The 24,829-nt window shown below is 34.9% G+C and overlaps 1 protein-coding gene across 10 annotated transcripts in view; it reads right to left on the minus strand.

The window, feature by feature from the left end:
- LOC143469499 (nephrocystin-3-like) overlaps positions 1-24,581 on the minus strand; it is a 28,190-nt gene extending 3,609 nt beyond the window's left edge. The window contains exons 1-22 of one of the 10 annotated variants that reach the window (XM_076967214.1): positions 24,497-24,581; positions 19,304-23,696; positions 18,472-18,563; positions 16,174-16,344; positions 15,673-15,816; positions 13,160-13,234; positions 11,694-11,808; positions 11,402-11,556; positions 11,119-11,228; positions 10,930-11,057; positions 3,988-4,193; positions 3,727-3,864; positions 3,442-3,609; positions 3,215-3,315; positions 3,028-3,129; positions 2,716-2,893; positions 2,420-2,620; positions 2,238-2,320; positions 1,895-2,042; positions 1,639-1,794; positions 1,310-1,524; positions 729-930 (exon numbers count right to left, since the gene is read on the minus strand). In XM_076967214.1, the coding sequence (XP_076823329.1) occupies positions 729-930; positions 1,310-1,524; positions 1,639-1,794; positions 1,895-2,042; positions 2,238-2,320; positions 2,420-2,620; positions 2,716-2,893; positions 3,028-3,129; positions 3,215-3,315; positions 3,442-3,609; positions 3,727-3,864; positions 3,988-4,193; positions 10,930-11,057; positions 11,119-11,228; positions 11,402-11,556; positions 11,694-11,808; positions 13,160-13,234; positions 15,673-15,816; positions 16,174-16,344; positions 18,472-18,534 (2,859 nt within the window). In that variant the 5' untranslated portion in view covers positions 18,535-18,563; positions 19,304-23,696; positions 24,497-24,581. The other 9 variants (XM_076967217.1, XM_076967218.1, XM_076967216.1 and 6 more) reach the window with 9 other exon arrangements.
- Between the last annotated feature and the right edge of the window lie 248 nt (positions 24,582-24,829).

Genomic DNA, 24,829 nt, shown 5'->3' on the forward strand with positions numbered 1-24,829 from the left:
CAGCACAAGCAAATTTTTGAACTGATTTTGTATTATATTTCATTAAAACCTTGTAATTAAACCCAGAATGCAATGATATTTAAACAAAAACATACAAATTTATTTACATTAAGATATCAACTATTTTTGTTGGCTCAAGTTAGTTTGTTTTGATACATTTCCAATTAATATAGTTTCGGGAGAGATGACATTGTTTGGCAATGCCAAAGTGTTGCAATTATCACGAGTGCAGAATTAGGTATGTTTATTTAACATAACGAACTGTGTAACACATTTCGGACTAACTTCAGTCCCTCATCGGAGTAAAACGAATAGAATTGCTATACAACATGACCTGATAGTAAAAAATGGTCAATTTCGTTTCAGAAGAATAATGGGCGATAATAACTGTTGGACAAAACAAAGAAAACAGTATGGTAAGATAAGTAAAGTCTAGCACAATAAAAGACACAGGAAGCACGACACACTGTTTTTTTGTTTCAAGTGCCAAAATCGCCCATTATTTGGCCTCGAAACCCATTTGAAATAAAAGTTAACTGTGTTTTACCATCACATCATGTTATATAGCAATTCAATTCCCCTTCTTTTCATCTTACTCTGATGAGGGACAGAAGTAAGTCTTAAACACGTCAGACAGTTTGTTATATTAAGTAAAGATGCCTATTTCTGCACTCGTTGTCCTTACTGCAAAATTGTTATTTCCAATTAAGTAGTATACATGAACCCACCTCTTCCATGAGACCAAGGTCTTTTAGAAATCTGCCAAATGCTTCATATATGTGAGCAACTTCAGTCATGCTGTGCAATTTGTTGTTCTGTTGGTTCCAGGTGGTTTCAAGTTGCTTGAGAGCATCATTGTAGTAAGTAGCAATAGCTTGCTTTTCCTCATTCAAAAAATTCCACAAACCGACCAACTCACTAGCTCTTCCTCTAAATAAAACCGCATGGTACTTAGTTGTTATTTATATTAAAACTTAATCACTGGCACATGTCTCAAAAAGCTTGTTTATATGGCTACTTTCGAAAGCGGTTTAATCTGTAAAGTTCTACTGAAAAAGGGGGACATTTAGCTACGGTCGCTCTGGCATTTACATGGCCACTAACAGCACGTTGGTGCAACTATTTACCAGCCTTGTGCAGTCTCACAGCAAACTAGTGTTTAAGCAACATCTTAGTGTAAGTGAAAGACGTAAAATAAATTGATTTTTAAGTTTTAAAAAAGCAGTATTACTATTAACAGCTTATTTGCGACAACGCTGGGGTATTGCAACTGAAAATTAACTCAGGATTTACATGTGAGTTGACTTACCTGGAATACATTAAATAAAAAACATAAGGAGAGCGTAGCACTGTAAATAAATCGTCCCTTTCCTCATCTTCATGAAGCAGCCACAAAAGAAGGTCTGTACTACGAGGGGACACTAGATTTCCATAGTAACTTCGCAACCATGCTAGCATTTTTTTATGGCATCTCCTTTTATTGGAATGATTTCCGACATATCTTTCAAATAACAACCTAGATATCTAAGATAAAACATAAAAACATCTTGAATGCTACCAAATACATCTAGTGTATAACATGTGATCACCTGCATGTAAATACTTGTACTTTTATTTGTAATCATACTTTTTTCACACCTCAGAATTGTGTGGTACAAAAAATCCGGCCTTTTCTTTAATAATACACAACATTGTTAGTGTATGTATGAGATTCGTCCATGTTAACCAAGTCAAGTCTGGTACCAATGACATTAGCTCGGTTTCTGAAAGTCCGTAGGGAGAACAAGCAATAAACTAAAATAACAAAAAAGTGTGTTTTAATTAATGTAAAAAGAGTTGGGGCAGTACATGACACAAAAAGTCTCAGAACATTTGCTTACAAACAGTGTGTTACCTGAAGAGTAGCTTTCACGTAATTGTTAGTATCTTGGCTACTACATTTTTCTTCTGTTTCATGCAAAAACATTCCATAGAGTTCAACTGAATCTCGAGTTTGACAACAAGCATGAAAAAACTTTTGTGAAATATATCCCTCACAAATGCTTCACATACAAAGTTTTATTTTAAAATATGTAAATCAAAAATTTATCACTTTTGACTAAATGGTTTCATTAAATTATATCTATTAAATTGAAATGTTTAAATGTAAAATTATCTTAGTTTCGATTATGTATTAATATCATTAGTTTTCATAAAAATGTATGTAGGTCACAATTAGTAAATAATAATAAGCATACTTGCAAACTAACATAGACAGCAAAGTAACATAAAGAGGATGACATGTTGTTGCAGTTCGGCAATGGGATATGACATCATATTCCTTTTCACATATACATAAAAATAGGGCTTTAAACGAAATTCTGCTCATACAATCATAACAACAAATACCATTGCAACTTTACAAGACATCGCTACCTACCCATTGCTGAGAAAGCAGTACATTTCTTTTTACTGCATGCTCTGAAAGGAGAGTTTTAACAGATTGAACAGAAAGTGGCTCCAAGTGCAAAGTTGGAAACTGGCGCCACTCTTCTGGACATGAATCTACTCCTACAGAAAAAACAACTCTTACCCCTACATGTAGAGGATCCAATAGCCAATTAAAATGTTTCTGAGCATCCTAGAAAACAAAACATCACGGAAATTAAAGAACAATAAAACTTTCAAGCAACTACTGTACTTAAGGCAAATAGCCTAATAAAATGTATTATGTACCTGAATTAAGTCTAATGAATCAATTACAAGTACAATACGTCTATTGCTTCGAGATGAAAGCTGTTCAAGCCAGCGTGGAAGGGTTTCACTCAGCCGAATAACATCATATGAAGCATATAATTGAGTTTGTGATGGATTGCCAGCAGGTAAGTGCTGACATAACTGCAACAGCAGCCGCCTAAGATGAAATACTGTAGATGTTAAACCTAAAACCACAAAAATATAAAAATATGTAGAAAATTACACCTACATCCAAGAACAAACACGTCATATTATGTCTGAGAGCAAATCAGCCATAAAGCATTGTGTCACCTTAAAAGAATAACAGGATCGGCATCGACTGCACTCGGGCCAGTGACAAAGTGAGACAATATAAGTGCATCTGGACAGTTACTTCGTAGTCTGGATATCCAACTATTGAACATAATAAACAACTATTGCAAAGACGTTTAGCTGACTTAAAGTTATAGTTCTCAAATATTTATTGCAATGTTAATACCTTGATAACAAACATGTTTTCCCGGAACCAGCAGTACCGGAAACCAAAAGTGGTGGCACTGGACCAGGAGATGATACAGCCTCATCCATTCTATCAAATGACTACACAAGATTAAAAGCCATGTTATAAAACAGCATTGTAACATTTAAGAAACTTACCACGCAACATGATTAAATTTGTCATAAGGACTACCTGGTAGTGAGCATTTCTTTAATTTGAAAACAAACCTTGTCCAAGCCAACTACTTTTACTTGGTTCTCCTTGCTGGTCATCAAAGCTATTTCATGCTGTGTTACTTCAACATATGGATCCAATCCCACTTCGTCAATACAGCTCACCTCATATGGGGCATGATAAGAATTAGTGCAACTATTTGGCATATTCACTCCAAACTCCTGATGAAATGATTGTTAAATAAATTGATACCTATGAGAAATACACAAAACATATGCAGTTCTGTCTTTACCAGTTTTGAAAGTGATTTAACAAGCTTACGTATATAATTAGCCTACCAGGAGCACAGCTTTAAATATCTCCTTTAAAGCTGTATTACATCCATCATCAGGAGAATTGTAGAACGACGTCTTCTTAACTGAGCTTTCCTCAATACGTTTAAGAATTTTAGCACAAGAATTAGAAGTATTGTGGCTCTTCAAAACAATAAAAAATAAATAAAAAGAATATATTTAAATATATACTTAATATACGAATAAATTATACCTACATTAACACTAACCTTCAACAGTATACGTCATCAAAATCATTACACTTACACTCTGTTTTATACAAAATAAAGTATTCTTTAAACCAGGCATATTGAAATGCGCTTCCTGACATTCCGTCTCAGTGTATGGCCCCAAAACGCTTCCAATAAAAATGACGAAAACGGAACATTTAGACACAGCAAATTGTATTGTAGCATTATTTGGTAAGTCCGAACATTCTCCTTCTTTTAAAATTTGATGATAATTTTCCATACCTGCAAGCAAACATGGAGTTGATTCCAAAATTCCAATGAAGATAGGTTTCTAGAGCAACTTTAATGTCAAATTTGGAAAGTAAAAGTTGGCACTCTTAAAGATAGAAATTCATTGCATAAATGATCAACATTGGGTATTTTTAGACAAAGCAAAACAGATTGCATTATGAATTATTGTATTATAAGGTCCATATGGGAAAATTAGGTGAGTGGAACATGTGGTCCACATTTGGGACTTAAAATTATACATAATGGTTAGTTGCGCTTCGGACTGTGTGTACATTTGCAAAATTTTGTCCACATAGATCTATATGGGTACGGACGGACAACAGTAACTGAAATCTTGAATGTTTTTTTAGTTTGGAGTTGATAGTTGATTTAGTTTGGAGATATACTTTTGGAGTTTTTCCACTGTTTATTGACTTTCGCTGAGAATTATAGGTCAACAAAATTTCACTTTTGTTTTAAACGAGAACGCAAGTATATTATTTGAGATGTATTTTTTGCTCTGATTCCAAATCTGCCTTTAGTTTTTCTTTAGCTCATCACATTTTCATGATATCGTCGAATCAATGTTTTCAGAAAAAAAACTTAAAAACAATACACAGCTATGATACATGGCACTTAAAAATGTTTAGCATATGACTTTCTTTTTTACACATGACTGGGTCATCACGATATAACATCCAGCAGTAGTCACCCATCATTCCCAAAACTTTGGTAACAAGATTCCATAGCTTTAATGTCTTGGTGAAATCGTTCACCTTGTTTGTCACAAACTGCACCAAGAAGTTCAAGTGGGAGTGCAGAAAATGCATTTTGAGGGACATGCGGCAACCCATTTTTCTGTAAGCCTCAAGCAAATCATCAACTCCTGCCTGAAAAGAATGTCATTTTGCATTTCCTAAAAGTTAATTCACAACCACTTGAATGCCTGCCAAGCACAAAATTCCAATGTCAACAATGATTTTTCAAAATGTGGATCATTTAACACTTCTCTAATTTGAGGGCCCACGAAGATTCTTTGTTATAGTTTTGCTTGGCTTATGCTAGGAAACTTTTTGCAGAGAAATGCGAACCCATTAGAATTGCACTTTCCCATTGCTTTAACAAAATTCTTCGTCAAACCCAGCTTGATATGAAGAGGTGGCAAGAGAATTTTCTGAGGATCTACTAGACACTAGAGCAGTGTTTCTCAATCCCGAGTCCGCAAGCCCATTAATTTACCGTATATAATTAGGCATAGGTCATAATTTTCGCGACGGCTTTTCGCCTCTAAAAGTAGAGGTCGCAAGAGATAGCTTGGTGTGTTGGATAATTTTGATAATTAAAACATCCATTTGTTGGTAATTTAGAATAGTCGGATAAAGAGCCTTGCTTATTTCTCTTGTTACGCTGGTGGCAATCCAATTCCTTAATTCTTTTGTTCTCTTCTCCGTCTTCCAACTCCTGGCGCGCGAATCACCCTCTTCTTTAAAAGGAGTTCCCAAGTGTCAGCGCCTTTTTGTTTCTTTCCTTCTCTAGCAATGCGATTTCGCCTGTGCACGTTACACCAGGTTATGCTCGCAAATGTCTGTGCATAGGAAGCCAGATTAGGCATTGTTGGTGGCGAAAAGTTAAAATATTTAACAACTTAATGTAATATCTAGTCATGGCAAAACGAAAGCAGGTGTTTGCATATAATGATATAATTATTTGACGCTTGGATTTACTTCGGTCGAGGTAAATGGTGAAGTTAGGCCACAGTGTGTGTTGTGTTAAAAGGGTTTTATGAGTTTCGTGAAAATGGAAAACAAAAACATTTCAGTTGTTCATTGTCTTCTCCACCAAGAAAATCTGGCAGCAAAAAAAATACAAGAAGACTTTGCCATAGTTTTCAAAGAAGTTGTTTCTGTGGTCAATTTGATTAAATGTCGTCTCTTGCACACTCGTTTATTTCGTGTATTATGTGACGAAATGGGGGCAGAACATAATAGGCTTCCGTTCCATTCAAACATTCATTGGTAATCGCGAGGAAAGGTGCTGGAGAGAGTGGCTAACCTACGAGATGAAATCAGCACCTTTTTGAAAGAACAGAAACAGGAATTTGTTGATCGTTTTAGCGATGACAAATGGATTGCCAAATTGCTTTTCTTAGCTGATTGTTTCAGCCATGTGAACCAATTGAATGGTTCTATGCAGGGAAAAGACAAAAATATTTTAGATGTAACATAAAGCATTGATGTGTTCAAAGGTAAAATAAAATTGTGGATACATCGAATGGAAAGTGGGAAGATGGCTGCTTTTCCAGCATTGAACTTAATTGTTGAGGAGAAAAATATTGATTTGCGTGGTATTCGTCGAATCTTTCTTGAGCACCTTAATGCATTTGTTTCTGAGCTGGATCGATATATTCCTTCCCACAATTATAACAAGATATTTAACTGGGTACGGAGTCCTTTTGACGTGTCAGTGTTAGAGGTTCATTCAGAAATAAACTGCATCGCTGAACAGTTGATTGAACTGCAAAGTCGACAGATGTGGAGAGACAAGTTCAAAATTGTTTCTCTGACTCAATTTTGGGCGAATGTTCTGTCGGAGGAACCTAATCGTTCTGACCTCTGCAAACAAGCAACAATAGCTCTTTTGCCTTTCCCGACCACATACTTGCATGAAGCTGGATTTTGAACATTGGCTTTAGTTAAAACCAATTACCGGAACTAACTTCAACCGGAAGATGATATCAGATGTTCATTGACGACCATAATTCCTGATTTCGACAAACTTTTGAAACAAGATTCTCACTGAGATAGGTTGAGCAAAGGTCGTAATTTTCAAGGTTCTCACTGAGATTTATAGTGCAAATGTGCCCAATAAACAAACCGTTTCTGCTTTTTTGTCTTACTGTTTTAGTGCTGAACTAACTTATTTTTTATTCCTATTACGTGAGCCCGCGAATACTTATGCTAATGGAAAAGAGTCCGTGGGCTAAAAAGGTTGAGAAACACTGCACTAGAGGAACATTTTCGATGTTAGCCACTCCAGTTAAGTACGATTCTCTTACAGGCCAGTCTCTTCTGAAATAATGCTCTTTGGTAGCACGGCTGTTCCACAAACACAGGAAGCAGCAGTGTTTCGTGAATCCTCCCTGCATTCCCATCAAGATGCCAACGACTTTGAGGTGTCCGCAAATACTCCATTTGTAAGCATTGTACTGAATAGCTTCCAGAAGAACTTCGATGCCTTCATAACATTTTTTCAGATGAATAGAATGTGCTATAGGAATAGACGGTTTTATATTTCCATTGTGCAACATCACAGCTTTCAAACTTTCTTCGAAGAGTCAATGAAAAGTTGCCACTCATCAACAATGTGTGCTTCACCCAATTATTGAAACAAGTCATTAATGTTGTGGCAGTAGCGAAGAGTTCCGTTTACTGTGAATGCTGTGGCCAGGTCCAAGTTTCGCTTTCTGTAATGCCTTATTACTACATCTTTCTCAAGCAAGTTGTTTTCTTTTAATCTTGATGCAAGCATTTCTGACTTTTCTTTGGAAAGAGACAAATCTCTTACAAGGTCATTTAAACGTTTCTGGGAAAACAGAATTGGTTTTGAACTTTCTTCTGGTTCGTATTCGGATTCAGCAGAATTACTCGCATCTGTGGAACTCTCTTCAGCAGCACTATCTTCAACTTCATCAGGAACAGATTCAAAACCTCCATGAGGAGGAAGCGAAATGGAAGTGAAGCATCATGTGGTACAGGTCTCCTCGCTGAATCTAAGTTGGGATATGCAACTTTACTTTTACTATTTGAAGAAAACCCTTTTACATTAACAAAGCCAAAAAAAGCAGTCCTAAATGTGGTCTTTTGGTTCTCGTCATATCATGGGAATAGCAAAAGGCATCGATGACGTTCGTTTGTGTAGCCAATTGTGTAAACCAGTTGAACAAGCTGTACATATTTGATGTGGTGCCCACTTTTTGTCTTGGTCTCGTAATGGGCAGTCAAAGTACAACTTGTACATCTTTTTGATATCTGAAGTGATACTTCGTTGCTTGCCTTTGATTGTAAAACTGCCACAAATATAACAAAACAGATCGGGATTGTTCTTGCACTTTCTTGACTTAACAATGGCAGAATAGCAGTCGATAAAAATATGGCACAAATAAATCTATTGAACAGTATATGTTACTACAATATTGATTAAAATCTGCTATTAACAAACACTGTGAAAACTAAACACTTTATTTCAAATTTTCTGCTGCAGTGCTATAAGTACTATCTACATGTGGCATTAACTGCTCAATATACCACTTATTTTGCAAAAGGTTGGCACAAGATTCTCCCTATAAAAGGCTATTAAAGCATAACAACTAAAAATGCAAATATCTCGAAAACCTGATGTGCTAGAAACAAAATAAGGACATTTCTGGAATCAGCATCAAAAACCCTACAAGAATCACCTAATCGCATGTCCATTTAAAATTGGCTGTTGACCAGTAATAATTATCATTTAATCAGATCTCTAATGAAAGCGTCGAGTATATCGAATAATTAATATTATAAATAACCAGATCTGCATAATCGGTTCCTATAATTGTGCGTGAACATTTGCTTCTTTTGTGTTATACCAATTGTTAGCACCACAACTCGAATCTAGTTGTATCAACAACATATTAATAAATTTCCCTAATATTTTGACCAAGTTGTTATCCATTATCATGCATTCGCTAAACAGCTTGCTTTGTTTAGAAATATTACTAAATGACGTCACATAAAGATTGTTGGTTTCTATACTTTTATGATCTCATAACACTCAGCATGAAATAATCAACATTTAAAGATATTTTAAATAAATGAAGTTCCTTTTCCATTTAAAGTTACAAAAATGTAATTGACGATTGTTTTCATTATTTTAAGGAAAACGGATGAACGTGTTGTTTGTCATGAGCCCAATAGGGCAGTGTGTCATAAGGTAACACCCAAAGATAGATATTATAGAGCAGTCACTACCTCCAACCGTAAGGTATACATTCATTTTAGCTTACTTCTTTTCCTTATAGGCAGCTTATAGCTGAATAAAGGAGGCTATTTTGGAAGAAATATCGTATTCAGAAAAAAATTAGAAAATATTTAGGCCAATGATAAAAGTCCATTTTCTGGTAACGACGTTAGGGCACGTACAATTTGCTCTTAAACAAAAGCATTTATAACCTTCCTTACTATGATGATAGCTTGGTAAACTTTGTTTAAATAAGCACTTTTTTGAGCAAGGGCAACTGATAATTTAAACAGGACAGAGAAAAACATTACAACATCCGGTACTATTTAGTCGAAGGACTCGAAATTTTTCAATCAACAGTGTAACTCTAGAAACCATTAGGTGTAGGATTGTATGTTGGCCTTCCCTACCTGGGAGTAGGGAATTGAAAATTGAAAAAACAAATGCAGTCATCCTTAAGCATCACGGTTTGGTTGACATTAAATGAGAGCTTTTTAAGAACAATAAGTTTTTTTTAAGGTCCTTGGTCATGGGTTCAAGCTTAAGAATGGAATCTTGAAGAAGGGTCCACTGTGTCCTTTGACTCCACTTAACTATCTACTTAAGGAAGAGTCCTTAGATTGATTTGCAAAATAAGTCTTGATTGTCATAGAGACCGATAAAGTATAGTTCAGGTCAACAATGGTCAAGGTGGTATAATTACATCTATTACATCGGCCTAGTCACGAACGGTTATCCCAAAAGCTATACTAGCAAACATGGCAAAAGATTATGAATGGTTCAGAGAGATAGTAAACTGCTGCCTCAGCCCTCAGCTCTCCGGATTATAAATATAAAGAGAGGGGATCAAAGTCGATTTCTCTCATTTATCAAGACGATTATAAGTTTAACAATAATTTCTTTGCTTTTCAGGTATGTTAGTTAAGCACGATGACTAAAGTTACAAAATTTAGATTCCATTCAGATTTGCATGAACATATATTATTTTCACCAAGGACGCTCCCAAGCTCGGCTGTAAAAGGAGGAGGGTTTGACGTCAGTTTAGCGCCTGACCCTGTCAAACTACCTGACTGCTACAGAAACAGTAAAACCAAACCAAACAATCTCGGTAAATTAATGACGGTTCGCCCATTGATATGACAGATCTGGGTCAAAGCCGAAAGGACGCCCAGATCCTGATGAAGAACTCGATTCTAAATACCAAAACAACTGTGAATTTTGGCACATAAGTGAGATGAGATGGACTGAAAGAGGAAAAATGCATAATAACAGAATGACAATTCTATATTTTGGACATGAACGCCTGCATGTTCACCGAGTTGGTCTTGTACTTAATAACAATGCTGCATAAGCACTAATTGGATGGAAACCTGTAAGTGATCGAATTCTCATAGCAAGACTGCAGTCCAGTTTATGCAAAAACTGCCATCACACAAGTGTATGCTCCAACAGAAAAGACAGATGAAGATGAAAAGGACTCATGAATTCTATGAACTATTACAAGATACTATCAACCAAATTCCCAATCACGACATAAAACTTCTTATGGGTGACCTGAATGCTCAAATTGACCAAAACAGACAAGGTCTAGACTCTAGAATATGTCATTGGACCACATGGATCAGCTAAACAGACAAATGATAATTGCGAGCGACTGCTCCTGTTTTGCAGTGCAAACAGCCTGTGCATAGGAAACACTTATTTCGCTCATAAATTATGTTTGGCTGGTTTGATGTTTAGTTGAACCACTTACCAGTGAAATGAGCAATAGAAAGACAATAACCTTCTTTGATGCAAGATTGTTTTAATTCTTTGAGATCTGGATGCAACAATAACATCTTGGCATCCTGAATCACATCTGGAGTGGCAGAAACATAACATCTAAACAAAAAATGATACTCAAGCTAAGCATTACCCTAGAAGGATTTCCACAAAAACTTACCTTAATATTGCTGTTGGATAGAAATCCCCAGTTTGAGTGGCTGGAGGAACATTTGTAAAGTTATTTAAAGTGGAAAAAGTATTTGTTGACGTAAAATCCTGATCAAAGTCCTGTATCAACAAAAATAACATGAACAAAATAAAAAACAATTAGAATAAAAACATGTGATAAAGAATGTGTATAATTAATCATCACTGCATATGACAGATGCATATATTGTGAAAGCTATATGTTTTACAAAGACCAGAATATTTGCATGTCGGAGTCACTAGAATTACTGTACTTCAGTATCTCGAAGCCTTGCATTGTCATGCATGTCAGGTAAACTATCAGAGCACTCCAAATTAGAATCATTTTGTAGGTGTATACAACTTCCAAATAGTGAGGTAGCCTCACTTTCTGGTGCAGCCCACCATTCACTCTCTACACCAAACTGGCCTTTTCAAACAAAATGAATATTTAATTTAATAGTATAGACTTAGAATTCAGATAAGTGAACAAATAAAATACTGACAAAGTACTTCAACTTAGTGTCCTACGTAAGCATTTAACAACATGAGACTAGGTTAAAATACCAGCTGAATTCCTTAAATTTTGCATAGTGTCATTACTACTAAAGTTATGATCATCAACAGTTGCCATGCCATGAGCTTCCAATCGTTGGAATTTACTCTCCAATTGTCGCTTGGCCTAAAGAAAAACATTGTTACCAGAATATGAACTAGCAATAAATTCATTGACATAAAATCTGTGGTGGAAAGAATGGGGTGAAATTGTTAAAAAAGCAACAAAGAGGCTAGACAAACCAGTCAGTGTTACTCTAGGTAAAAAGTCTTACTTTTTGGTTGAGTACATGAGTATTATGATATGGCATGATTTGTTGATTGAAGTTGTGAATTATACAAACATTTGCTATTATTTCTGAACTGGCGTTTTTGTAGAAATGTTTATCTAAATTTTCACACCACCAAAACCAAAATTTTTGTCAAGCAAAGAGACATACAGTGGAACCTCGGTTAACGACCACCCCAATAATGCGACCACTGCATTATTCCGACCACTTTAATGGTGCGCGGAATATCCTCTATTGCAATGTATAACATTCTGTTTCGTCAACGCAACCACTCCGGTATCCAGACGGCGATTGCAATAAAGTTGGCAAGAAGAAATTGATTAAACCTTGCCTAGCATGACTGTTAATCCATTACTACAGAAAAATTTGCAAACTTTTTAATTTGTAATTGTTAATTCATAACTAACTAATTGCAGTTACCGTTTAGGACTGTATTTTAGGAATGACTGCCACTATTTTAACTGAAGAAATTGTGCATTCGAAGCTATTTTTAGTTTCTTGTTAACCTAACTCAAATTTTATAACTTAGTAAACTAAACTTAGCCTAAATCTACCTTCTAATCAAAATCTAACACCAATAAAACCATAAATAGCTAAAACCAATTTTTGCATACCCATTCTCCTAACCTAACCGTCTATCTATCAACATCATCTATTGTCTATCAACAACAGGCTGCGTGACCTACATAAGATGAAATAGTCACTTTGTTTAGTGATTGCTTGCATGTGTGCACGTGCACACAGGTTAATGCATGGCAAGTGAACCTGCAGCGACAGTTTCTGAGTACGACATTTAAAATAGTATGTACAAAATTTTAACTGGTGCATTAAAACAAGCATCTATCAAAGAGTTCTTAAAGTACAGTAGAAAGTGATTAATCCCTTATCGCATTTATTAGATGCATGGCGCAACAACGTCTACTATTACGTATTAAACGAATATTCTGCATGCCTCACAAAAACACAACGGCTAGGCTATATAAACAATATAGTCCTGTGTACAATTGTGACGTCACAGTTCAGTGTAAAACTCACTAACACAATCACCCTGCTAACACAACCACTTCACCATGGACCTGTGGGTGATTGACTTACCGGGGTTCTACTGTATAAAATTATCAGGTAAAACATTCAACATTTGCTTCAAATTACTAGACAAGACAAAATTCACTTAATGGTTATTATTACCTGCAATAGATCTTGAATTTCTGACTCTTTGGTTTCTCTAAAAATCTTAAATTGGCGCTGAACTTTTTCTCTATCCTAAAAACAATGACATAAAAAACATGATAAATGTGATGTTGTAATAATGCAATTGAAAAGAATTAGGGATGCACATTATGGATCAGTTATCCAGAATGAACTACTTTGAAATACCTTAGAAAGGTTTCTGCTCCAGATTGAAAATATTGGAATTAACTCCAGAATAGTTTAAAAACCAAAAAAATAATATATTTAAAGGAAAACATGCGTTTTAGAGGAGATGATAAAAAAGTCCTCTCCTGTGCATTTTGAAAAATATAGTTAAAAATCTCTGTTAGCAAAATGACAATGCAGCCTTGATGCCAACATGAACAGCTGAGATGCCTTCTCTGGTGAAAAGTTTAACGAGGCGTTGTGTATACTAAAACTTACCAACAACTTGGTCAACAAATCAACCAAGCGAGACACTTCAAAGGTTCAATGATCCATTCATTTTATTTTTCGTCTTCAATGAGAGGGCCGAAAAAATTGTGCCGACGCAGGTGGTCGCAAACATATTAGCTGAATTAGCAGTAAATGACAATAATTTCCAGTAATTGTAATGGCTTTCATCAATATTCATAACAGAGTAAAACCAAACATATAAATAGGCTACAAATCCAACAATGTTAATAACAAAAGTTGAATGTCAGGCAAAAAGCCTCTCAATTCTGAGTACGCCATAACTGAGTACGGTACTGCCAATATTATAATTTTAACAACATGTCAAACAGACTTAAACTAATAAGTTGCAAGTAAATTTTCTCAATTTTGTTATTTTAAAGATGTTGATGAGTGTATTGTTTACACGAGAGGAATTTCATTCATAGAGACATGAATTTTTTTGGATAGATTTTAGTTCCCGCGTATAAGTGCCCCTCTCTCATTCTTTGACCCGAAATTTTGTTAAAGGAGGGGGCTTATGTGCAGGTATATACAAGAAATTTGTCAAAATATGCTAGTTCACAGAGAAATCTATCCAATTTTTACCCTTTCTTATGCAGTAACTTGTTAAACCAACAAACCATTCGATATGGGACCAAAAATTAGGAATTCTTCACCTAATGATTTGAAACTTTCAGAAAATAAGTCAATTTTTTATAATAAATTAAAATGATCTTTTGCTTTGTGATCACACTTGCATGACGCACGGTGGCAATGTTTTGCACTGTTATTGATTTTAATTGTATATAACTGCCTTGATAAGATGACGCTGCTAGGAAACTTTCGATGAAATTAAGAAATATAAAGGTTTAACTGTTAATTCCTTAAGTAATTTAACAATCAACTCATAACTATTTAGCATATTTACTGCAATTACTGCCAGCCATTTTTATATATTTCCGGGATCTGAAACTAGCAACTGGATTGAGAATTCACTGCCAAAATTGCTTGAGTTATGAGTTTCAGAAAAAAGAAATTTTCTTATAGCACTATCATCAATTCAACGACATTGGCATCTTTCTCTGCGTATCCCTGTTGATATACCTACCAATAACGATTCATCTTCAAGCAGCAATGTCATCACAATTTCTAGAAGATCTGCATTGATGTGCATTTTTACTGTAAAAACTGTGCTCATCAACAATGCCCTATATTATTAACCTGACTACCATAAATCAAGCTCCTGCTTAGGATGGGGGTCTGATAACTTAATGAAATTGTGTTGCTATGTCCATCACAACACTGTTTATAATCATTAGTGTAGTTCGTCTGTATTCATGGCCTGTTTGATAAAATAATTCTGTTGACTGTTCAATAATCCTGTTACAAGCCACTAGGTGTTAAACTGTTCAATTGGTTGTTAGTATGAGAGCACAGGTTTGAATTTATCTGTATTAAACATGATCAGGTAACTCTTTTAGTGTAAGTTTAAAGTGCCTGTTTGTTTGCACATAGGTGTGATAACAACGTAAAAAGTGACATCTGCTAAATAGTAAAAGGACACCTATGCAAGCATTTGGAAAGTGCTGTTTGAAGTTATTAGAAATTGTTGTTGAAGTGGATACTGCCCTACAGAGGGCAACAGCAATTGAATCCACAATTCTTAATTTTAATACTTAATTAATTAAAGGAGCTATCGTGAATTGAAAACAGTGTTACGAACAAAAAAGCTGAGAACTAAAAACAACAAACACGACACAATTAAAATTTTACATTTTGGTGTGTAAATACTTCAATAATGTACAAAACTGTGTGATTAAAACTCTTAGCTGAAAGACACATTAATGTTTCAGTATCATAACTGTGACAGTAGGGTCCAACTAAAAAGAAATTCACTGTAGAATAGGTTTCTGAAAACTTTAAAAGAATTTTCATTTATGAGGTCAAAAGTTTCTCAGCAAAGAGTTTTCAGCACACAGGTTTGTTTCCAATAGCTATTCTTATCCTTGTTTAGCAAACAGGCGAAAAATCAACCGAAAAAAAACTACACTAGTGCACCAAAGTACTCATCACACCTGCTCAAGGGCAATAGCTCGTTCACTAGCTTCATAGCAGCGGTCCTTTGCAACATCACGTTCTTGCCTTAACTTTTGACATTGCTTGTTTAAAGCTTGAAGTTCTGCCCTTAACCGATTATTTTCAGTGTCCATTTTCTGTTCCTAAATACAAACAATGAGAATATTACCTTTTCGTTTTTCCCTTTTTACAGTACTAGTATTCATTATATATAAGTACTGCTTGCAGTGGGAGATCTCAAGGAGTGATTGCATGTTGCACCATTTCTCTCAGGAAAGTTACCTGTTTTTGTTATAATGTTATTATTCCTCTTTTATTGCTTGTGGTAATTTTACTCAAGAAAACAATGCTAGCCACATTGTGGGAAAATACACAGTATCAGCGCAATATGGAATACCACTGACAACAAAGTTGTTTCCAGATTGGAAAATTCCAGATGGACCATTGGCCCAGAACACCCACAACCATTTTTACAGATCTACTACTGACTGTTTGTATACTTTTCTTTGAAGGGCTTGTATTTCTTGTTCGTTAGTAAGCTTCAAGGCTTCATATTCCTTTCGAAAGCTTTCAATTACTTCTGGAGGAAGAAGTTGACTGTATGGAGAGGAGGGGTCGAATGACCCTGAAGATCGTAAACTTACTGAAGGGCGGACATTTCCATCATTCTGCTTTAAAACACAATAAATAGATCATAATATTCACATACTGTACTTCCATATTATTACATCATGGCTAGGGATGGGCAATTGAAAATACCGAATCTGGATGATTTGAATCCTAAACTATTCGAATCAAAAATGCCAATTTACACCGAATACTATAATTTGGTTGTAAGAGCATGAGAGTATTATCAAATAAGCGAAAAAAACTTTTGGGAAGGAACAAGTGAGAAAAAAGTGAACGTGCATCACAAAAGTTAAAAAAAATGCACGTAAGATTTCTCGCATGCAATTGATTGAAGGAGACAAGCATAACCATTATTCGCACATGTCGCACACACACGTGGACGTTTTTCTCACTTATTCAATTCAACACGTGCATTTCTTGCATGACACGCTAGACTGGTAGCGCAACAATGTTAAATGGTTTCCACTGCTAAAGCAGTTGGCTTTAAAATATTTCTGCATACCTATCATGTCTGCATCTTCAAAGAGATCTTTTTCCAGTGCAGTGTTAACTGCTACGAAGTTGCAATCTCGTTTGACGGGAAAATATTTAGAAAGGTTTATACAATATATTGTACTGCAATAAACTTGTGCTTTGATTGTGTTTGTATTGTAAATAACAAATTGTTCTTGTTTTGCGGTTTGCTAATTTGGTAGAATAAAAAAATTCAAAAAAGGATTTGGTATTCTGGATTCAGTTTAGTTATTCAGAATAATTCTGGAATAGTAAATTATTCTGAATTGCCCATCCCTAATCATGGCCTTCCACTGATTGGTTAAGAGTATACACCAAAAGAGATCCAGACAATAGTGGCACTATTTTCCTTTAGCAATTGTGTTACTTAATTTGAATGTGCACAAGAATTGTGCTACTTACCATATTTTTTGTGCTATTCCCAACTTGTTATTTTTTCCACGCACAAAAAAATAGACATTAGTAATCTTTCACCAATAATAAAGGTAAACTTAAATGCTTGTATTCAAAAACGTAATGTATGACCTAATTGTGTGTGAAGCAAACAATATTCTTCATAGGCTTCGTGCAGTATGATATAACTATTAACAGTGTCAACGCCATACTTTTCCTACTTGATTTGTGGTAAAAAATTTACAAAGTTACAGCTACTTGTACTTAAATGTGACTGCAACTGTGATGCAAAATTTGACTTCACGAAGGAACCAAAATCAGCCATACTACCGTTGAAATCATTATGTATTCGTTCGAGCAATAACTATTATCAACGGAGGTCACATTGTCACAAGAACATCTGAGAGGACATCGTCTGAGATGGTTGGGGCACGTTGAGCGAATGAATGAGGAGAGCTTAACGAGAAGAGTACAACATAAGATGATTGAGGGAAAGGTGAAAAGAGGAAGACCAAAGAAAACATGGGAAGAGACGGTGAAGGATGATATGAGAAGGAGAGGTTTGAAGATCGAGGATGCCATCGACAGAGGAAAGTGGAGGCGTCGCTGCAGACAACTGGTTGACCCTGATGTTTCGGGATGAAGACCAGGCCTGAACAACAGGCGAATGAAAGATGATGAGGTCACATTGTATATAAATGTTGCTTTCGGCTATTGTCTGGTTTCGAAAAACAAGCCTATGTGGGAAGAGATGAGTGCAGATATGGCATGTATTTCAATTGGTTATAGCGATCACAGACAGAATAAAAAGCAAGCTAGTTAGTGATGTTTGATGTTGTATTTTTTTGGTAATGGATGATTGACCAATTACGAGAGGTGTTTTTAATCAAATAAATGTTTTCTGAATTTGGATAGTCTGGACTTAGCTATACGTAGTCTAAGTCCAGCATCAGAAATTATCTACAGTTTTAATAGGATAGTTTAAGCTCCAAATTCCTCAGATTCGATATTCTGAAATTATTATTTCTGATTCGCATGAACCTGATCAGTTTACCTCCCATCACATCCCTACTGCCCAGCTCTGTTTGCCGTAGTACCAATCAGCAATTTTACTGTAGACACGGAGAACTTTAACATTCCTAGCACATAGTTGTGGTAGATTCAAATTACTTCTGTTAAGTTATTTTTCAATACAGATTAAACATTTAATACATCATCTAAATTTTGACTATTTCCGAAACAGTTTCTAGTTAAGCTTGTACCTTTTGACGAAGCATCAGAGACGCAAAAAACTGTCCAGCTGGTTGACTACTATGCCTTTTCATAACTCGAGCTTCATTGGTTGGAAGCTCATCTGCAATATTCATTTCAATGTTATTGTCTCTACTTGCAACTATGGAGCTTGTTGCACCCATATTTACAGGTGCATAAATTTTTTCCTTGTTTTGAAGTCTAAAAACAGCATTATCTAGTCACTATGTATCAATCCATCTGAAAGAATAAATTTATGAAATTTATATCATATATATATTATATACTGTCAAATAAGCCCTTTCTAAGACAAAAATAACAGGGAAAAAAATCAGTGGGGAGTTATAAGCCAGTCCTAAAGTCTAGTTAAAAAAATTTCCTTATCTCATTGATTGAAATAGTGAAATTTCCATACGAATTGATGCATATTGATCCGGCCCACAGATAAATAATCATTTCATACAATCTATAGAATACTTGCAAGTGTTGCCAGTAGCATAGAAATGCACTGTGGAAATATTGAATATGCGCATACTTGGTTAGTCGTTGTACACATGCACACCCGAGTTAGTTACTTTTGTGTATCCGAGATCTTGGCGAATCCTACCATGAAATACAGACCAGGGATGAGGGCATGATATTGGAGCCCTCAGTTGCATAAAACCAAGCAAATGAATGAAACTATCTAAAACAGCAAATCTGAACATTCCCATAAACTGATGTGACGACTGGTCACCTATTCTATTCCAATTAATTTCATTCTATTTGAATAAGCCATTCTACACATGCTCGACGTTGAATAAGTTTATTATGATAGTCTTAATACGTTATTGTCGTACTTACCTGTTTTGGAAAGTTGAAACCCAGACAACTGTTAAACACCTAGGATATGGCATCCTTAGAGGGAATTAAGAGCCTGATGAACTTGATGGAAAAGAACTTCAAAAAAACTGTTTTCCCAGATCCCAAAAGTTATTGAGGATAAGTTGAAGGATATTATGGACAATGGAATCTCATGAAACAAAACTGCTTACTGAAGTCCGAAAAGTCTCCCATAGACAAACTTTCCATAATGAGAAATTTGATGACTTTATCAAGCTGCGCATCTCACTGGTTGAAGATGTCAATGCTAATAAGGTGTGTACAACTCATGACTGAACTTGTGACAACGAAAGCTAAACTACATGAAGTAAGTAGTGAACTTGAACAAGTCCAACAGTACACAAGACTTTTTGTTGGGAATTTCATTAATTTCCTTAAACCACATCTGAGAGCACCAACTCACTCATTTCAAGTGTAATTAAAGAAAGTAAACATCACTTTAAAAGAAATCGACATACCAACATCTCATTGTTTTGGAAAAGATGAAGTTGGAAGACCGCCACCACCTATCATTGTAAAGTTTATGTCAAGAGATGTGAGGAACCAAATTTATGAAAGAAGAACCCATTTCAGAGGTATTCAAAACTGTTTCATAAATGGACAAGGACAAAAAATCAGCCTCACTTTAATACATATGCAAAAAAGGTTGACCAAACTAAAAGAATTATCCAAGCACATGCAATATAAAAACCAATTTATGAAAGCTCACAATGATACAAGCAGGACTTGTAAAGTCATTAACAAATTATTGAACAAATGTAGTCAAACAAATATTTTACCAAATACAATTAAAAAACACTGACCCAATTGAAATTTCAAACTTGCTAAATAAACATCTTGTAAGCATTGGCCTCAAAATATCTAATAAATTTAAAGGCATTGAAAAAACCTGTGACGGTACTCACTTTGTTAAAAAGATTTATTCAAAAAAATTAAACTTTATTGAAACAGGTAATTGGGAAAATGAGTATCAAATAAGTCAACTAAAAATCAAGAAATCACCAGGATATGATGATATACAAGCAAAGATACTAAAAATTTGCAAGTATCCTCTGAACCACTAGACTAGCACATACTTTCTACCATGCCATAAACACTGGTATCTACCCACCAGAATTCAAAATGGACAAAGAAATTCCTGTATATAAAAATGGAGCCAAAAATGATCCTAGTAACTACTGACCAATTAGTCTTTAAGTCAATTGAATAAAGTATTTGAAAAAATTTTATACAGTAGACTTATATGCTTTATTAATAACAACAAAATTCTGCACCATAAATAATTTGGATTTCGAAAGCTTCATTCCACTGTATTAGTGGTAACAGATATCGATGAATATGCAAAACAACAAATAGAAAGCAACAAATAAATGTGTATGGTGTTTCTTGACCTTGAGAAAGCTTTTGATACAGTACCTCATAGGCAATTACTTATGAAATTAAATTGTTATGGCATTTGTGACAAAGCTAACGAATTGATAACATCTTACTTGTCACGTAGACAACAATATTGCAAGTGTAGTGATTATTTTTTAAAGCAAAGGCATATCTCAATAGGTGTATTACAAGGGTCAGTATTAGGGCCACTGTTTTTTCTGCTGTATAGAAATGATCTATGCAACACCAAGTGCTTCTCTTGGAACAAGACTATTTGTTAATGAAACAGTATTATACAATTCGTATTTAAATATTGCAGAAATTGAAAAACAGATGAAAACTTGATAAGGTAAATATTTGGCTAAAAATTAACAAGATTTCTTTAAATTATAGTAAAATTTTTTCATTATAACAGCGCCTAAAATCTGCAAATGCAAGAAGTAAACCTGACAAGACAAGAATGACGACAAGAAAATAAAAAAGGCTATCAAAATTAAAAATCTTGGCATAATACTACATGAATAATTTAAAAACTTTGCAAAAAGTTGTCAAGAATCTGTGGTGTCTTGCACAAAATTCAACAATTTACCAATAAAAATGTTTTGATGATGTTATGCTATGGTCTAGTTTACAGTGTTTTACAATATGGCATATTGGCTTGGGTATCTGCATAAAATAGTGTTTTAGAACCATCAAATATAATTCACAATAAAATAGTAAAACTAATTACGAATACTAACAAATATACGAAGCTAACTACACTTTATATTACAAACGATTTCTAATTATATCTCAAATCTATCAATTACAGACAGGCGAATTCATGCATAACTATTACACAAATCTTCTTCCCCAAATATTTAATGGCTATTTCAGCGAAATTCAAACAGTACACAAATACAATAATAGATCATCGCAAGACAACTTAATCTAATATCTAATCTAATAATAACAGTAAAATGTAAAAAAAGGTTAACATTTCGAGGACCTAGTTTTGAATAAACTACCAAACAATAAAAAAAAATTAAGTCTCATAACTATTTCTCATATCAATTGAAAAATGGACTTGTGCAAGGGAAGTGCTGTTTGGATAATTGTGAATAGAGTGATCGATGTATGGTTGTTCATCTCTTTTGCATCATATTGTTGTTACTTGCTGATTTGGTTATAAAACATTTTTTTGTTTGTTCTGCTTTTGGTCCTGTGGGGTGTCTCTGTTTTTGCAGTGTTATTTTAATTTATTGAGCTTGAGTTTTCTATCCGTTTGAATTGTTTTTTTTTGCAATAGAATCTGGGGCAGCTGACCGTGAGGTATTTTCGCTGCCACACACCAATCAATTATGTTATGATACTTTTTAGTTTGTTTTGAATGGTAAAATAAACTCTCTCTCTCTCTCTCTCTCACTTTACTGGCAAGATTATCACCCTTCACACGATGGTCCAAACCCTGGCACGTGGAACGCATTTGGCCCACAGACAGATTTTGTGTGGCCCGCAAATAGTTTCAGGGTTTTGGTACGCTGTATTTTTGGGTCTGGTATGTAAGTGCACAACCACAGCATGCATTTGTATACTAAACTCAAGCAGCTCAAAATTGTGACATCATCTGATTGTACACTTGTAATACTAGGCCCGTATTTCCCATGCAAAATCCGCAGTTGTTACAGCAAAATACACGTCTGTGTTTTATTTAAATGGGTTGCATTATTAGCCACAACCTGGGATAAGTCACACATCATTGAAGTGCAACTCAATATGTAATTATTATGGGGTGATAATGCCTTTTTACAACAAACACCACAGTATTATGTGGTGATATATACAATTAAAATACATGCAATGATTTTGCTAGAATAGTTGCAAACAAGTACAGAAAGTATCAAGAATTACATTATTAGTGGTGCAGCAAAGCATTAAGTCGATTAGAACAGAAAACTCAGTCTTACGCTATCACTTAAATTTCTCCTATTTGCGGCCAGCAATTTTCTTCTCAAACCTTAATGTGGTCTAGTCTTGGACCACCCTGCCCTAGGCTATAACTTGTGGAGCAACAATATCACTATTTTGTTGTGATAGACTACTGTAGAGCAGGGGTCCGCAAATTATGGGTCGTGAAATATTTTAAACTTACCATAAATATAAGCATCGCATCAGTGTAATAATGAACTTCAGCTTTTTTAAACCTCTAAATTACTATTGCATTTTAACGTAGTGACTACGTTACAATGCAATAATAGTCGAGCACACGTGTGAAACCAGTTATGCTTTTTTTGTTACAATTATATGTTCAAAATTGTATGCTAGCAAAATGCTTGGGTCACAGGAATTTAGAACTATTTTTCAAGGGTCACGCCAAAAAATATTTGCGGCCCCTGCTGTAGAGGACTTGCAAGATGACTAACTATGGTTTTGTGACGTCACAGATCTGGACGTCAAGAGATCAACTTGGCCCTATTCATTAGCATGAGTTTTGACGAATTATTAACTATTTTCTTAGTTTGTTTGTGGTTTTATTGCAAACAACTGATAAATTTCGCAATAAAAGCAAGGAAATAGGCATTGGGTCATGGTGCAGCCTCAAAGTGAAGTTCAAAAACTTCAGCTATGCTAGTATACTAGTTGTAAGTGCTAAGTGGGCCTATATCCAACCTTTGTCTTTACTCAATACTAGAAACTTATTTGTTCCTGCTCGTTTTATTTTAAATATTTTGAGTACTAAAGCAATTTTTCCATAGAAAAGTGTACGAAGGTAATGACTTTTTTTCACACCATCAAAGTACATATGCCAACTACAGAAATTCATATCATAGCCCACTTTAGGAAAGAAAAATTTAGTAAATCATTAGTTAATTTATACAGAATATAAACGTTTTAAGGTTTTCAATACTGTACTTCATATCTTCTTCCAGTAAAAACATCGCTGTAGCAGCATTTCAAATGGCATTAAGTCAGGATAGAGTGCAGCCACAGAATTTTTCTGGAAAATTTGTTTAAGTTTTGAAGCATTACTGTACTCAGTGTATTGTAACCTAACTTACGTATTTATACTCAATTTAGCACATATTCTTCTACAGTAGCATGAATATTTCTAAATCTAAGACATAACTCTGATTTATTTGGTTCGGTAACGTTTTTCATGACTGATGATGCAGTGTTATTACTGCATTGTGTGGTAACTGGTAACATAATTAAAATGTTAATCGTGTATTACCAGCTTACAGTGTTGTAAGAAAATTTATCATGATATTCCAAGACGGAAAAGCAGAGCCTAATGTCATAATGAAACAACTGCAACGAAAACGGCTTCACAACGAATGACGAAGACAGTAGCCGTAAGGACTTTCACAAAAAGTGTACATTTTGGAGATTGCATGCATGTGCATGGATGTGCTAGCCAGCGTCTAATAACCATAGCGTTGTTATGGAAAATTGTATCATGTGAAAACATATGCATTGAAAAGCGTGCATCTAATCATTGGTGATCTCAATTTTTTATTCAAGAATAAATATAGCAGCTCTATTTCTTAGTTATTGATTGAAGTTTATGAATTTATTTTTTGACAAACACTTCAACTGTCAAATGATATTTGGAAAGTTGCTCGGATGAACTTCGTGTGAACATTCTTTTTATTAAGTTCCCAGGTTGTTTTTCAACATCCATGCTCATAAGAAGTCTTTATTGGAAATGCCGCTTCTTAATCTTAACACTGAATACATATCCATGTCTTAATGTGTCAGCTTTAGTTATATGTATCTCCTATTGTTTTATCACTGCACCTGCTACAATTCGCTGCGTTTTTCAAGTCCAACATTTTAATTCCCATCACTTTCACGTTATATAAGCTCACACCAGCGAGCAGAGAGTTAGTGGAGTGAATCACCAAAATCAACATAAAGTTGTCAAAGCTAGTCATGGTGATTGTAACTCAATAGACATCTTATAAGCAATAGTATTACTTATGGTTATTCATAATATTGAGAAAGTGTACAGCACCTATCGGAAAACCCTTTTCTTGTAAGCGATTTCTGTTGTAAAATTAAAAATTTTCGGCTTGCAAAAGGGCAGAGTGTTCTCACCGCACACAACAATATAATCAGATAATTCAACAG

Source organism: Clavelina lepadiformis, chromosome 8 (assembly GCF_947623445.1).
Source record: "Clavelina lepadiformis chromosome 8, kaClaLepa1.1, whole genome shotgun sequence".
In the NCBI taxonomy this organism is placed as follows: domain Eukaryota; kingdom Metazoa; phylum Chordata; class Ascidiacea; order Aplousobranchia; family Clavelinidae; genus Clavelina; species Clavelina lepadiformis.